Source organism: Medicago truncatula, chromosome 1 (genome assembly GCF_003473485.1).
Source record: "Medicago truncatula cultivar Jemalong A17 chromosome 1, MtrunA17r5.0-ANR, whole genome shotgun sequence".
NCBI lineage: Eukaryota > Viridiplantae > Streptophyta > Magnoliopsida > Fabales > Fabaceae > Medicago > Medicago truncatula.
Genome location: NC_053042.1, coordinates 50969326 through 50982364, shown reverse-complemented (window position 1 = coordinate 50982364; position 13039 = coordinate 50969326). Strand labels below are relative to the sequence as shown.

Here is a 13039-nt window from a genome sequence, read left to right as displayed (position 1 = left end):
CAATGAACATGCAAAACAGAAGAAAGAAATTCCAAGAGAAGAAAGTGAGCACAAGAAAATTGGTTACCTTGCTCAGAGTTTTCAAAGACACTAAAACTGTTTTTATCACTACTCAATTTTTCATATGAAATTCACTAGTCATTCATTACTCCAGCTAAAAGGCTTTATATATACATCCTTTATCCACAAACCAAAATCAGTTACAACAGCATAACAACCAAAACTGATCGTAACTCACTTTCCAACTAGAATGTTGAGTGAAGGTGTGGATAGCAAGTAATCAAACTACAGAGTTGAGAATGCATGCTTGAACTAATATCAAATTGAACCATATTCAACAAGACATATGAATGTTCAGGTGGTAAAAGGTTAAGGAATTATTTTGATTGTGTTTACTGATATTTTTAGTATATGAAGAAAAAGTTAACTAAATCTGAAAATCAAATAAATATTTAATCCATGCGAATGTGAGTGTCCGAACAAGTAAATAGGTAAACTCATTGTAAGTGGGGTGATTTTGAAAATGTCGATCGGCTCTCTTAGAAAAATTCTCATTTTGAATATGCCATTATAAAATTTGCATATATTAAAAAGTTAAAAATAGTAAGTTTGTATTGGACCTTATGCATTTTATATTAAATGATTAAAAATTCTTCCACAATTTGAATCAAGTCAAAAAAAAAAAAAAAATTATCATCATCTAAAACAAAAGTTAAAGGGTAAGAGTTCTCTCAATTAGAATAAAAGTCAGAAATCTCTCACATTAGATATGTGCTTTGGTTTTTACAATTAATAAAAACTATACTATAATAAAGAAATAGATTTATGGTCAAGAATGTGCTAGACAATTTATAAATAAAAATAAAAACAATATGGCATATCAACATATTAACTTTGCGGGTTCAAAATGGCAAATCCACCATCCAAACCAAACATATTGAGTTTGAATGAGTTGATTGTGTTTGGTTAAAATGTGGGTTGGTTTGGGTGAGCGGGTTTGTGGGTTGATCCGTACCCATAAACCATGAACACTTTCAAAAATGCTCTCATAGTACATAAATAAAAACACTACGTGGAAGAATTATCCACGATTGTTAAAAACACTATACCTTTGATTAAACTTATTCATAGTATGCAACAATTTTGTTTTCTTAGACAGTTTCAATCCGTCACCACCCAATGGAAATGAGATTTTGTGTCCCGGTGGCAAGAAAGTGTTGAGTCCCAAAAGTAAATCAATTCTTTTGGCATGGTAATTAACTAGGAGTTTCAGGAATTTTCACCATACTTTTCCCTCTTATTTTGAAATGCAACTTTAACCGCTGTTACAAGCGACATTGCTTCATCACCTCGTTGTACATGTTGATCATTATCCAATGGAAATGAAATTTCATGTCCTGGTTGCAAGAAGATGCTGAATCTTGAAATTAAATCTTGATGCTCTTTAAACAACTCCATAACTCCTTCTTTGACAACTCTTTTATCAATTCTTTTGGCACCAAAATCATGTAGGAGTTTCATGAACTCGTCAAACTTGAAGGGAAAAATAAAAAAACAAAGCAGAACTCAATATTCAAAAGCCTTAGAAGGAAGGGATCATATGAATGTTCATGAGGTAAAAGGTCAAGTAATTATTTTGATTGATAAAAAAAAAAGATGGCAAATTAAGTATCTATAATAAAAATTTGATACTTTACAAATATAAATCGAACAACATTTTATCTTATATGATAACATTTGCATTTATATATTAATATATTAGTTAAAAAAGAAGATTACTTTGATTGATATAAATATGACGTCATATAGTGTAGTATTAAACAACGCCATCAATCCATCTTTGAGAACACCAACTATCGTAACACATCATGAAACACATGTTCTACTTCCATTACAAACGCCACTGCTTTACGAATCACGGCTTCATCTTCACTGCTGAAATTGTTCACCTAGAAGAGAAAATAACAACACTCTATTTGATTAAATTCAACAGGAAAACCTGAAGCAGGAAATGATGATGCTATGCTAGCATACGGTTGTTGAGATTAGCAACATGTCTTCCTCCAACTGCAATTATCTACGCACAACACAGTCATATTGGGCCCGTTTGTGGGTTAAAACATTTTTACCTTTCAGTAAAATAAAATATATGTAAGAATTATTCAAAAATTATGATCCGATTGAAAAAACGTATGAGTTATTGAAAAAAACCGATAGGGAATTATGTTCCGACTGAAATTTACACACAAAAATAGTCGATTGAAAGTTATGATTCCATCATAAGCAAATTTGAGATACATATTGAGCAACCATCAAAAGATTTTCTCGTTTAAAGACTCATAATAATATTTTTTTTGACAACATATAATAATATTGAATATGGTAAAAATAATAGTTTGAATCTCATATATAATAGAATAGGTTTGGTCAGCCTACAAAGACCTACGGTTTAGTTTACATCAGAATTATGTCTCATTAGACTTTTTAAAATAGAGAAAGTTAATTCTTTTTTAAGCTAAACAAGTCGTCATAAAAATGTCTTTTTAAGTCTACTTAAGTAGATTAGTAAAAAAAAAGTCTACTTAAGTAAATATGGATGATAATTTTTTATCACTATTATTATATTAAATTTATAATTGTGATTAAATTATATATTTGTTTACTTTTTTTCAGTAATTTAAGGCTATGAAATGGAAAAGAAATAATATGGATCAGTTGATGAATCAAATCGTGAAGGCCGGAGGGTTACTTAAATGTGTGAATCAGAATTATTATTATTATTATTATTATTTTGAAGGAATGAATCGGACATAATTTAAGATCTTAGGTAAAACGTTGAGTGAAAGATAATGATACTAAAGTAGATTTTAAAAATCAAGTTGTTTGGGCTCCAGTGGCAACGAGATCCTTCCAAGGACGTATCTGGGGAATACCGGGTTTGATTCCTAGGGGAACAACGTTTGGCCAGTGCGTATGCCTCTACGCATGAGCCAGATTAGTCGTTCGTCAGGGTTGAAAACCGGTGATAAAGCCAAAAAAAAAAAAAAAAAGTAGACTTTAAACACTTTTGAACATAGCAAATTAAGATTTGTCATATGAATATATTTTATTGTTTTCAGTAAATATTTGTTATGTTTTTTTAAAGAATTTGTTATATTATTATATAGTACGTAGCTTTAACTTTTTTTTTCCTCTAAAATAACATCTAGTAATGCACTTGTAAAAAAAATTATTAAACTTTTTGCTGTTTAGAATAAAAAAAAATAAAAAATTGCTATTGTAATTGAATTGCTTATGGCGTGATATCAGTTCATAGAATAAATTATATGATTTATACTGCTAATTACAACAATTCTGTAGTAGCACAATGGAGTTTTCTCAACCATGAAGTTGATATAGGTACCGGGTTTGACTCCCGGCCACGGAAGTTATTTTTTTAATATAATTGGGCTTTTAATTAAACAAAAATAAAAATGTGATGTTATACTTTTTTTTTTTAAAAAGATTTTGTGATGTCATACTTATTCATCTAATTTTTTAGTTTTCGAAATAAATGAACATTTTTTTACGAGGTTCAAAGAAACTTTTTTGTGTCCTGAGCTTAATTCAGTTTGTATAGACTAAAGATAATGAATATATACAGGGGGTTCAAACCCCAGCCACTACCAAAAAATAAAAAATAAACTTTTTGTTCTCAAGTTATAGTTGAATTAGAAACTCATAATCTACCATAAAAAAATCATAATAATTAATAAATAATAATATTGAATGTAAGTAATAATTTAGGGAAATGTTAACCAGTCCAGGGCACTGGTTAAGGAAACAAATATAGTAGTTTTGCATCGAAAACTGTGTAATCAGTTTCTCAAAAATAAAAAAAGTGTCTTTTTTAATTTAATTTTTCTTTTTTTAGATACCTTAACCAGTACCCCAGGACATCATAATTTTAATCTCTTACATTATGGAAGTAGGTTAAGTCAGCCTACAAAAACCTAGTCAAGCCTAACTTAGAATCAAGTCACTTTATTTTTAGCCAAAAGGACCATATACCACAAGTCATAAAAAACATTTCAGGTCTACTTAGGTAAACCTAAAATATATGGATAATATTTTACTATTATTATTATTTTAAGTTTTGCACTTTTGATTCAATTATATATTTTTTAACTTTTTCAGTAATTTAAGTTTATTAATTTACATTAACATTTTGTACATTTAAATGTCTTACTATAAAGTTATAAACTAGAATTAAAATATGATATCACATATAATCAAATTCTCTGAAATATCAAGTTAAATATTAAAATGGACAACCGAGATTATGTAAGACAGAGATTGAATATTTCAAAATAAGCAATTTTCTTGTAATAAAAAATGAGTTGTGATATGAATATCAATTGATACAATTCTATGTACTTGCTGTGTAGACACTACTAGTTGAAAGAAATGGCACTCTTCTAAGTATACGTACAATGGAAAAAATTTGCAGCTAAATTGACACAAGAGATGGAAATGTTACATGTGATGTAACTTGCATAGTACTCATCATGAAATTCATTTCATACAACAATTCAAGGAAAGAGCAAAAACACCAAAGAACCTGTTATTCTTCATCATTTTTCTGCTCATCTTTGAGTGCCACTCCATCACCTTGAAGTTCATCATCATTATGTTCATCTTTGAACTCTAATCCATCACTTTCTTGTTGATCATCATCCAATGGAAGTGAGATTTCATGTCCTGATGGCATGAAGATGTTGAATCTTGAAATCAAATATTGATGTTCTTTAAATAACTCCATAACTCTTTCTTTCACAGCTTCTGTATCAATTCTTTGGGCCTTGAAATCTTTCATAAGTTCTAAAAATTCTTCATACTTTTCCCTCTTATCTTGAAACTCATATTTCACTTTCATTATAAATGCAAGTGCTTCAGCTTCACCAATATTGGCATTTACTCTGGATCTTCTCATCTTGAAGGCAAATGTTAAGAAAATAACACTGTTTAATTCTTTCCAATTCAAAACAAAACCTAACCAAAAATTTAAAGGGTAAATGAGTACATGAGATTGTTCTGTATATAGAGTCACTAGAGAATCAACAAACTAACTACCTTCTAACAAAACAAACTACCTATTAACAAATTATAACTAACCTTTTTAGACTTTACTTTTATTAAATGGGCCGGTAACCATTGTATGAAAACATGTGGAGATTAAGTGAAATTGTATGATTGAGTGGAAAAAGAATGTGAGATAGGTTGTGGTTATAAACAGTGGGATGAATCTGAAATATCACTCTTTAAATTTTTCAATTTTGTAGGTTATATTTGGAGGAATGTTAAGAGATGTATCCAATGATGATGGTGTAAGAATTTGACAGGTGTTTTAATCGTTTGTTGGGTGCATCATCCGTTGCTATTTGATTATTAAAATATGGCTATTGTAAAACAATAATGCTTGTGTTAAATTATTTAATTTTGTAAAAGAAAATCATTTATTTATTTATGGGTTAAATATGTTTTTAGTCCCTATAAATATACCAACTTTTCGTTTTAGTCCCTCTAAAATTTTCCTTCAACTTTTAGTCCCTATAAAATTTTCAATCACTACTTATAGTCCCTATTTTTAAGTTAATTTTAGTATTTTTTAATGAAATTGTGCAGAAATGTGTAGAATATTGTAAAAATATTTCCCAAAAAAAATTAGAATTTTTTAACAAAACATAAATTTAATATGAATTTTTAACCATAAAAAATATAAAAATTCATATTAAATTCATGTTTTGTTGAAAAATTCTAAATTTTTTTAGGAGAGATTCTTATAATATTATGAATTTTTCTGCAAACTTTTATTCAAAAATGTGAATTCTACATATGAGTTTACTTTAAAAGAGGGACCAAAAGTGAAGATGGAAAATTTTTGGAGGACTAAAAGTTGAAGGAAAATTTTAGAGGGACTAAAACGAAAAGTTGGTATATTTATAGGGACCAAAAACATATTTAACCCTTTATTTATTTATGTAACGTGGTTGTTCATCTTTGATATACTTTGGATTCATAAATAAAACATTGTTGTGGGTTATGAATAAAAGTGGATTCAAAATAATGATTCAAGTAGGAAATATGAGGAGTTTTTGTAACTTAACTATATCATTATTTTTACTTTATTATTATTATTATTATTATTATTTGAACAAATTATTATTATTATTCTTATTATTATTATTATTAGATTAGATTAGATAAAATAAGAGAGTAGTAATTAAGTTTTTTTTAGAGGTGCCATATAGGAGGGTTGAAAGGGTAGTTTATCTTGCTGTCATTGTTGCTGAGAGTTAAGGTACATGAACCGCCTCAGTGTTGAGCGAGAGTTCCATCACTGCATCGAAGACCTTTAATTAGATTTAGAATTAATTAGAATATGATACACTTGTGCGTTGTTTTAATTTTTGTATTATCCATTTTGGGTTGATGTACACTCTTGTATAGTTTTACTGGGTTAGATTTATGTCCCCAATTTTTATGTAATTTTTTCTTTTTTTAATAATATTCATGAGCATTTCATAAAATATTAGAGTTGAGTAGCAATTTAGTTGAAAGCCACTCTTTTTTTTTTTATGTCATTTTGCTTTTGCCTTAAAAAAAATCAGTGGTTTCAACTTTCAAGACAAAAAATAATAGGATTTTTATACTTCAGTTAAACTTTTATATTTTAATTAGAACTTCGAAAAAATAGTTTAATTGGTGAATTTGTAGTGAAATCTTATTTACCAATATATAAAGGAATACACTCTTTCCACCCAAAAAAAAGAAAAGAAATACACTCTTTTTGGCTTGGATTTTTTCTTTTAAATATTACCCTTCATTTAAACTATTTTATCATTTTATTTAAATTATCAATTAAAAATTAGTGAAATCTCATTCAAATAGGAACAATCCACAACAACATGATGAACAATCCACAATAATATGAACAATATTGGACACAATGAAAAACTTTATTTTAACCTTATATAAAAAATATTGTGTTTTTGTGTAACATTGTTTCTTCCAATTTTACCATTCATTTAATTATTTTTTACAATATTATCGTTTCTTTTGTACAATACAATGTTATTGTTTATTGTCAAATAAAAACGGGAAGACATTTTCTTCAAAAAAAAATAAAAATGGAAAGACATGACACCTTAGTGACCGTCTTGGTCTTGACGCTAGTAATGTTTAAACAACTAAATCAATTATAATTGTGAGAATTTTAATATATTATAAAAATTTGAGAGTTATAAAGAAATGAGAAAGGATGAGTGGCTTAGTTAAAATAAGAGTTTTGCTAACGAGTGTCTTCGAAACACTCTTTAAAAATCTAAAATTTATAAATTATTCCTTCAAAACTTAAATATTACAAATTTCAATGTATTGAATCCACTCTTTATAAAGAGTACCATGTATGCATATGCAGGGTGCTCATCAGTAAATCCTCATCAGTAAATCCCTTAAAACAATGGGTAAATACATTGACTTATCTTGAGTTTTCACTAAACAACACAAGACTTTTTAATTTTGAAAAAACACTCACAACCCATCAAATTAAACTGTTAACACAGTTGGTGAGAGAAATAAATGCAGCTCTATAATCTACCACTTCTGAGGTTCTTAGAAGCGTGACATAGCTTTATATATTTCCCACAAATTCATTTGAAGGAGATTTTATTATTTTCCTTTGAATTATTTGCATTTTCCTTCCTCAAAACAGCACAGACTTTTATCGGAACTAAAACGGCACAAACTAAACCTTTCCCCCACAGACTCCATGATTGAATATGGAAGATTGAAAATCCATTAATTTGAAATACAAAAAATTGTAAAGGAGAAATAAAGGGAACTTAATGAGTGGAAGAAAGGAAAAGAAAGAAAATATCAGCACTGCCCGTCAAAAATGGAGGAGGAAGGTTATAATCAATGTCACATAATTCACAATTCCTATTGGCACGCTGTACGGGTTCGGGGTCGTGGTAAACGACATGAGAAGAATTTGGTACGCAAGTACCAATTCATGTCCACAACATGTCAAGAGAATTATGTGACTATGGTAATAAATTACGGTGAGTGGATCAAACAATTACAACGCAATAAGAGTTTGCAGGCGGAATACAATTTGCATTGTATGCACCAGGCTGCAAATAAGAAAAAGAACAACAACACAATAATCCTAAACAATTACACACTTAAAGTACAAGATATGTTTGCTATCCTACATAATATGCTTTCCTGTCAATGACTCACAAAATCTGCGAACTTAATTACACAATATTCTTTGTTGTCAATGACTAATAGAATCTGCACAGCACTTACATGTGATTATTACATGATTCTGAATGAATTGATTTTATAAAATTGACTTTAGTTAAAAGTGAGTTGAATGTAAAATGTCTATACACATTAGTTGAAGAAATAAGAATGAGTAATCTGCAAAGCATACAATGGAAGGAAAAAAAAATTACTGTGAAATTGACACTTAACTGATCAAAAAGTTTAACATGTAATGCAACTTGAATATTACTATCCTGCACTTTATTTCATACAACAATTCAAGAAAAAATAGACAAAAGTACCAAAAAACCTGTCATTTTATAGATCAACCTAGTGACATGATATTGTAATCAATCATCTTTCTGTTCACCTTTAAACTCCAATTCATCAGCTTATTGTTGCTGATCATCAAATGGAAGTGAGATTTCATGTTTCTGTTCATCTTCGAATGCTAATCCATCACCTCGTTGTTCATCATCATCCAATGGAAGTGAGATTTCTTGTCCTGGTGGCAAGAAGATGTTGAATCTTGAAATTAAACCTTTATGATCTTTTAACAACTCCGTCATTCCTTCTTTCACAGCTGCTCGATCAATTCTTTCGGCCGAGAAATCATCTAGAATTTTCAAAAATTCATCATACTTCTCCCTCCTATTTTGAAACACATGTTTTACTTCCATAACAAACGACACTGCTTCACCAATCTTGGCATCTACTCTGTGTCTCCTCATCTTCAAGGGAAATGTTAAATAAATAACTCTGTTTAATCTGTTCCAATTCAAAATTAAACCAAACCTAAATTCAAAAGGTAGAGAGGGAAGAGAACATAAGAATATGAATGAGTTAAATGATAACTCTGTTAAATCTGTTCCAATTCAAAACAAAACCAAACCTAAATTCAAAAGGTATAGAGGGAAGAGAACATAAGAATATGAATGAGGCAAATGAGTACCTGAGATGCGCCGCGCCGCCTCAAATGTATAGAGTTAGTAGAGAATTAACAAACCAACTACCTATTAACAAACTTAGGGTAAGAATAAAGATAATTACACTAAAATATTTGATAAAATAAGACTAAAGGGGGCCAACAAGAATCCGAATGAATTGGGCCACACAATAAATGAAAGTTAATCTGTAACAGACCCAAGCCCAACAAAGGGGCAGACCCTGTCGTCGACTCCATTGCAATTGATGCAACCCAAAATTTTAAGATGATATCATAGTTTCATATTCATTCAATGTGAGACATAGATTTTTCACTGAGTAGGATCTCAATTGTGGAAATGAGAAATTTTTCTTGAATGAATGGGTTCATTTTTGGGTCAACTAAAATTTACTCAAATTGTTGTTATAAAATATAATTAAAGATGTCTTTTTGGCTGTCAAAATAAATGATTTTTTTCGCAGGGTATTATTGAAAAGATATAAATGAAAGAAAAAAAAAAGATTAAAAGAAGAAGGGATGTAATGACCCCTCAAAACAAATCGTCTGCCTCAGTCCCTAGTAGATTAATAAATTCAGATAAATGAGTGATTCATTTATTGCTTAAAGTTGAGCTGGGGTGAACTTTATCCTTTAAGAAGCAACCTGATACGCCTTAATGCTGAGTCCCCTTCTACATCTTGAGAAGATGAGCACAATGGAGGCAGCAGAAAAGGACGAAAATTGGAGGAATTTGAAAGAGAATACCTGCATAATTGAGAATAAAAGATATTGTCCCACATGCCTTGTACTTATTGCAAAAAGACATAAACCTCTACTTTGTAATAATTTCATAAAACAATTCAAAACCAAAACAAAATGACCAAAGCTCCTGCACATTATTTGAACAACTGAGGACAGAACCCAATCATGACAGATCACTCTTACATGGTTGTGTTCTGGTGATACTTATCATTGTTCATCCCTGAAGATTGACACAGTAATAATCAATGAAATCAAAAAGCTCAATGTTATATATACTGATAACATTGCCCATTTTCTTATAGGTCTACTGCAACAATTAAGATCCATCATGATTGTAGGGATTGTTTCAATCATATCCACTTTCTAACTACTATTGAATGTGATTCTGCTTATAGCGCTTACAGCAAAAATGACAACCATCTTTCTTGTATTATGTAAGGCAGAAAGATTGAAGATTTCAAGATAAGAAACTTTCTTGTATTGGAGAGAGAAAAACATTGTCCCAAAAGGCCTTATGCTTAAAACAAAAAGGTTGATGTACCAAAAGTGAGTTGTGCATATCAATCGATACAATACTATGTCTATTTTATGGACTAACAAGTGCCCTTAGGGTACTTGTTAAGGAACCAAATATACTAAAAGTCTAAAACTATATTGGAACTTGTGTAACAACCACGTAAAGTGTAAAAAAATGCTCTTTTCAAATTCAAAATTTATTTTTTTTGTTTCCTAAACAATTGTGTAAGGAGCACCGGTTAGCATGACCCTATTTTATAGACACAGTTCAAAAGAATTTGTGGTCTGCAAAATATAACATGGAATATGATTAACCCATAATAATCATCTGTGAAAAGAAAACGAGTAGGTAATAAACTTTATAATTACACAATACACTTACTAATTAACTCACAAGTACATGATCACAAGAAATCATTATTATTAGTAATAGTAATTAGTAACACAAACACAACATCTCATGATGATTGCTACTATTGCAATCTAAAACAGTACAACACAAACACATAAAGGAAAAACATTTCCTTACTCATGAAGAAAGGAAGCCAAATGCTTGATCAATTTCTGACCACTCTCAGATTCAGGATGAAATATATGATAAACATGATCTTCATCTTCTTCTTCGAACAACTCCAATTTCCCTTTCCAACCACTCTTCTTTATAAGCTCATAATACCAAACCCCTCTCTCCCTAAGTTTATCTTTCCCAGCAACACAAACAATCATCCTATCACAACCAAGTCCATCCAAACTAGGTGCCCCTATGCCCACAGGATTAACCATAGGATTATCAATTCCACCAGGTGCTGATGGATACACAAAATTCCAAAGGTAAGAGTAGAAATCTTTAAGTTTAACATTTTCCAATCCAACAGGGTATGAACTATAGAATAAAGGGTGTTGTAAAATAGCTCCTAATAATTTAACATCATTGGGTAAAGCTTCAGAGCCAGCACGCATAGCGATGTTATGAACTATGTTACCACCAGCACTAGCACCACCAATGAAAACTCTGTTGAAATCACCATGGTTAATTAACCACGGTTCCGGGTTAACTGGGTTTTTCGCAGAATTAGAAGCAACCCATTGGAGTGAATTCCAACAGTCATTATAACAAGCAGGTAGAGGGTGTTCTGGAGCGAGTCTGTATTCAACAGAAACAACTATTGAATTTGCTAGTGGAATGAAGATGTTGAAGTGTTCGTGGTGCACTTTGGAGAAAGCGGACTCGAAGAAGAAACCACCGCCATGGAAGAAGACTAAGATGGGGAGTTTTGTGGTGGGGTTTTTGGGGAGGTAGATACGAGCGGAGATATTGGGGTTTTGAGAGATGATGATGTCTTTGGATGGTGAGTTTGGGTGGTTGGGATTGGGTGGTACCGTCGGTGGTTGCCGTGGACGGTCGACTGTGCCGTCGCTGTAGACTGTGATATAGGTAGGAATTTCAGAGATAATGTGTTTTGGTACATCGGTGGTTGCCATTGATTCAGAGATACTAGAGAGAAAATTCCATTATTATATATGGAGAGGATAATGTGTTAGTACTCTTAGAGTGGTATGTTTACATTGGATTTGAGTTAAAATTCTATTCATTTCCTGCAATAAATGAAAATATATCCATTAGTATATATGGAGATGATCTTAATTCATTGGATTCAATAATGTTATGATTTTAAAAGGTTATTATATTCATCACAAAGTCCATTGTATGATATAGAGTTAGGTGACATTGGTGATATTGGTCTGTCACAATGTTTGTGAAAGAGAGAAACACAAACATTATTCATTTCCTGCAATAAATGGAAATATATCTATTAGTATATATGGAGATGATCTTAATTCATTGGATTCAATAATGTTATGATTTTAAAACGTTATATTCATCATAAAGTTCATTGTGTGACATAGAGTTAGGTGACATTGGTCAATCACAATGTCACAATGTTTGTGAAAGAGAGAGAAACACAAACATTATGACATTGTGATTGGTCAATATCACCTAACTCTATATCACTCAAGTGCTACATGAAACACAATATTTACAGCTAACAAACAAATACTCCTCTTTATGAATGTAAATAGGCATCAATGATTGCGCTAAGTATGATACATGTGTTCATTTTATATCTGCCAAACGGATAATCCAGATTTGGAGACATTTATGGATGTTTTTGTCATCCTTCCACAAACCTCAAACTGAATATTTCCTCTGTCCCAAAATATTTATAAAAAAAAAATAATAAAAAAAAAAAAACTTACTTTTTTGTCGCAAAATATAAGCAAAAGATAAACTTTTATTCTATTTAATCTTTTCTTTTTAATCATTTTTTTTCAAGAATTTTTTTTGCTTATTCTCATGAAATTAAATGCAAATTACATTCAGTTTTCTATTTTTTTTCATTTTCTACATAATCAATAGCCAATGAAAATTATTTTACATCTTCCTATGAAACTTATTCCTAAAAAAACACAAAATTATACTCCAATTTCTTATATTTTAGTTTTCTTAACAAATGTTATTTGATT

General features: G+C 30.2%; 2 protein-coding genes across 5 annotated transcripts; both read right to left on the bottom strand.

Moving 5' to 3' along the window:
- Positions 1 to 4603: 4603 nt before the first annotated feature.
- Positions 4604 to 4972, bottom strand: LOC11416202 (paired amphipathic helix protein Sin3-like 1). The gene has a single exon (XM_003592391.3). The coding sequence runs from the start codon at positions 4970 to 4972 to the stop codon at positions 4604 to 4606; it is 369 nt and encodes a 122-aa protein (XP_003592439.1).
- Positions 4973 to 8959: 3987 nt separating this feature from the next.
- On the bottom strand, positions 8960 to 12095 carry LOC25485225 (2-hydroxyisoflavanone dehydratase). 4 transcript variants are annotated; one of them, XM_024770521.2, is made up of 4 exons: positions 11043 to 12095; positions 9899 to 10000; positions 9263 to 9323; positions 8960 to 9041 (listed from the first exon to the last, which is right to left on the bottom strand). In XM_024770521.2, the coding sequence occupies exons 1-3, from the start codon at positions 11993 to 11995 to the stop codon at positions 9320 to 9322; spliced, it is 1059 nt and encodes a 352-aa protein (XP_024626289.1). In that variant the 5' UTR covers positions 11996 to 12095; the 3' UTR covers positions 8960 to 9041; positions 9263 to 9319. The 4 variants fall into 4 exon arrangements, with proteins under 4 accessions (XP_024626289.1, XP_024626294.1, XP_039685901.1 ...); XM_024770526.2 differs by having other exon boundaries at positions 8997 to 9078; XM_039829967.1 differs by having other exon boundaries at positions 9041 to 9105.
- Positions 12096 to 13039: the final 944 nt, after the last annotated feature.

Bases quoted from the DNA above. Each gene is read 5' to 3' on its own strand.
- LOC11416202 (XM_003592391.3), bottom strand. From the start codon at position 4,972: ATGAGAAGATCCAGAGTAAATGCCAATATTGGTGAAGCTGAAGCACTT.
- LOC25485225 (XM_013614407.3), bottom strand. From the start codon at position 11,995: ATGGCAACCACCGATGTACCAAAACACATTATCTCTGAAATTCCTACC. The intron at 10,001-11,042 runs GTAAGGAAATGT...TCAATTATGCAG, and splicing joins TTGGCTTCCTTTCTTCATGA to GTATTCTCTTTCAAATTCCT.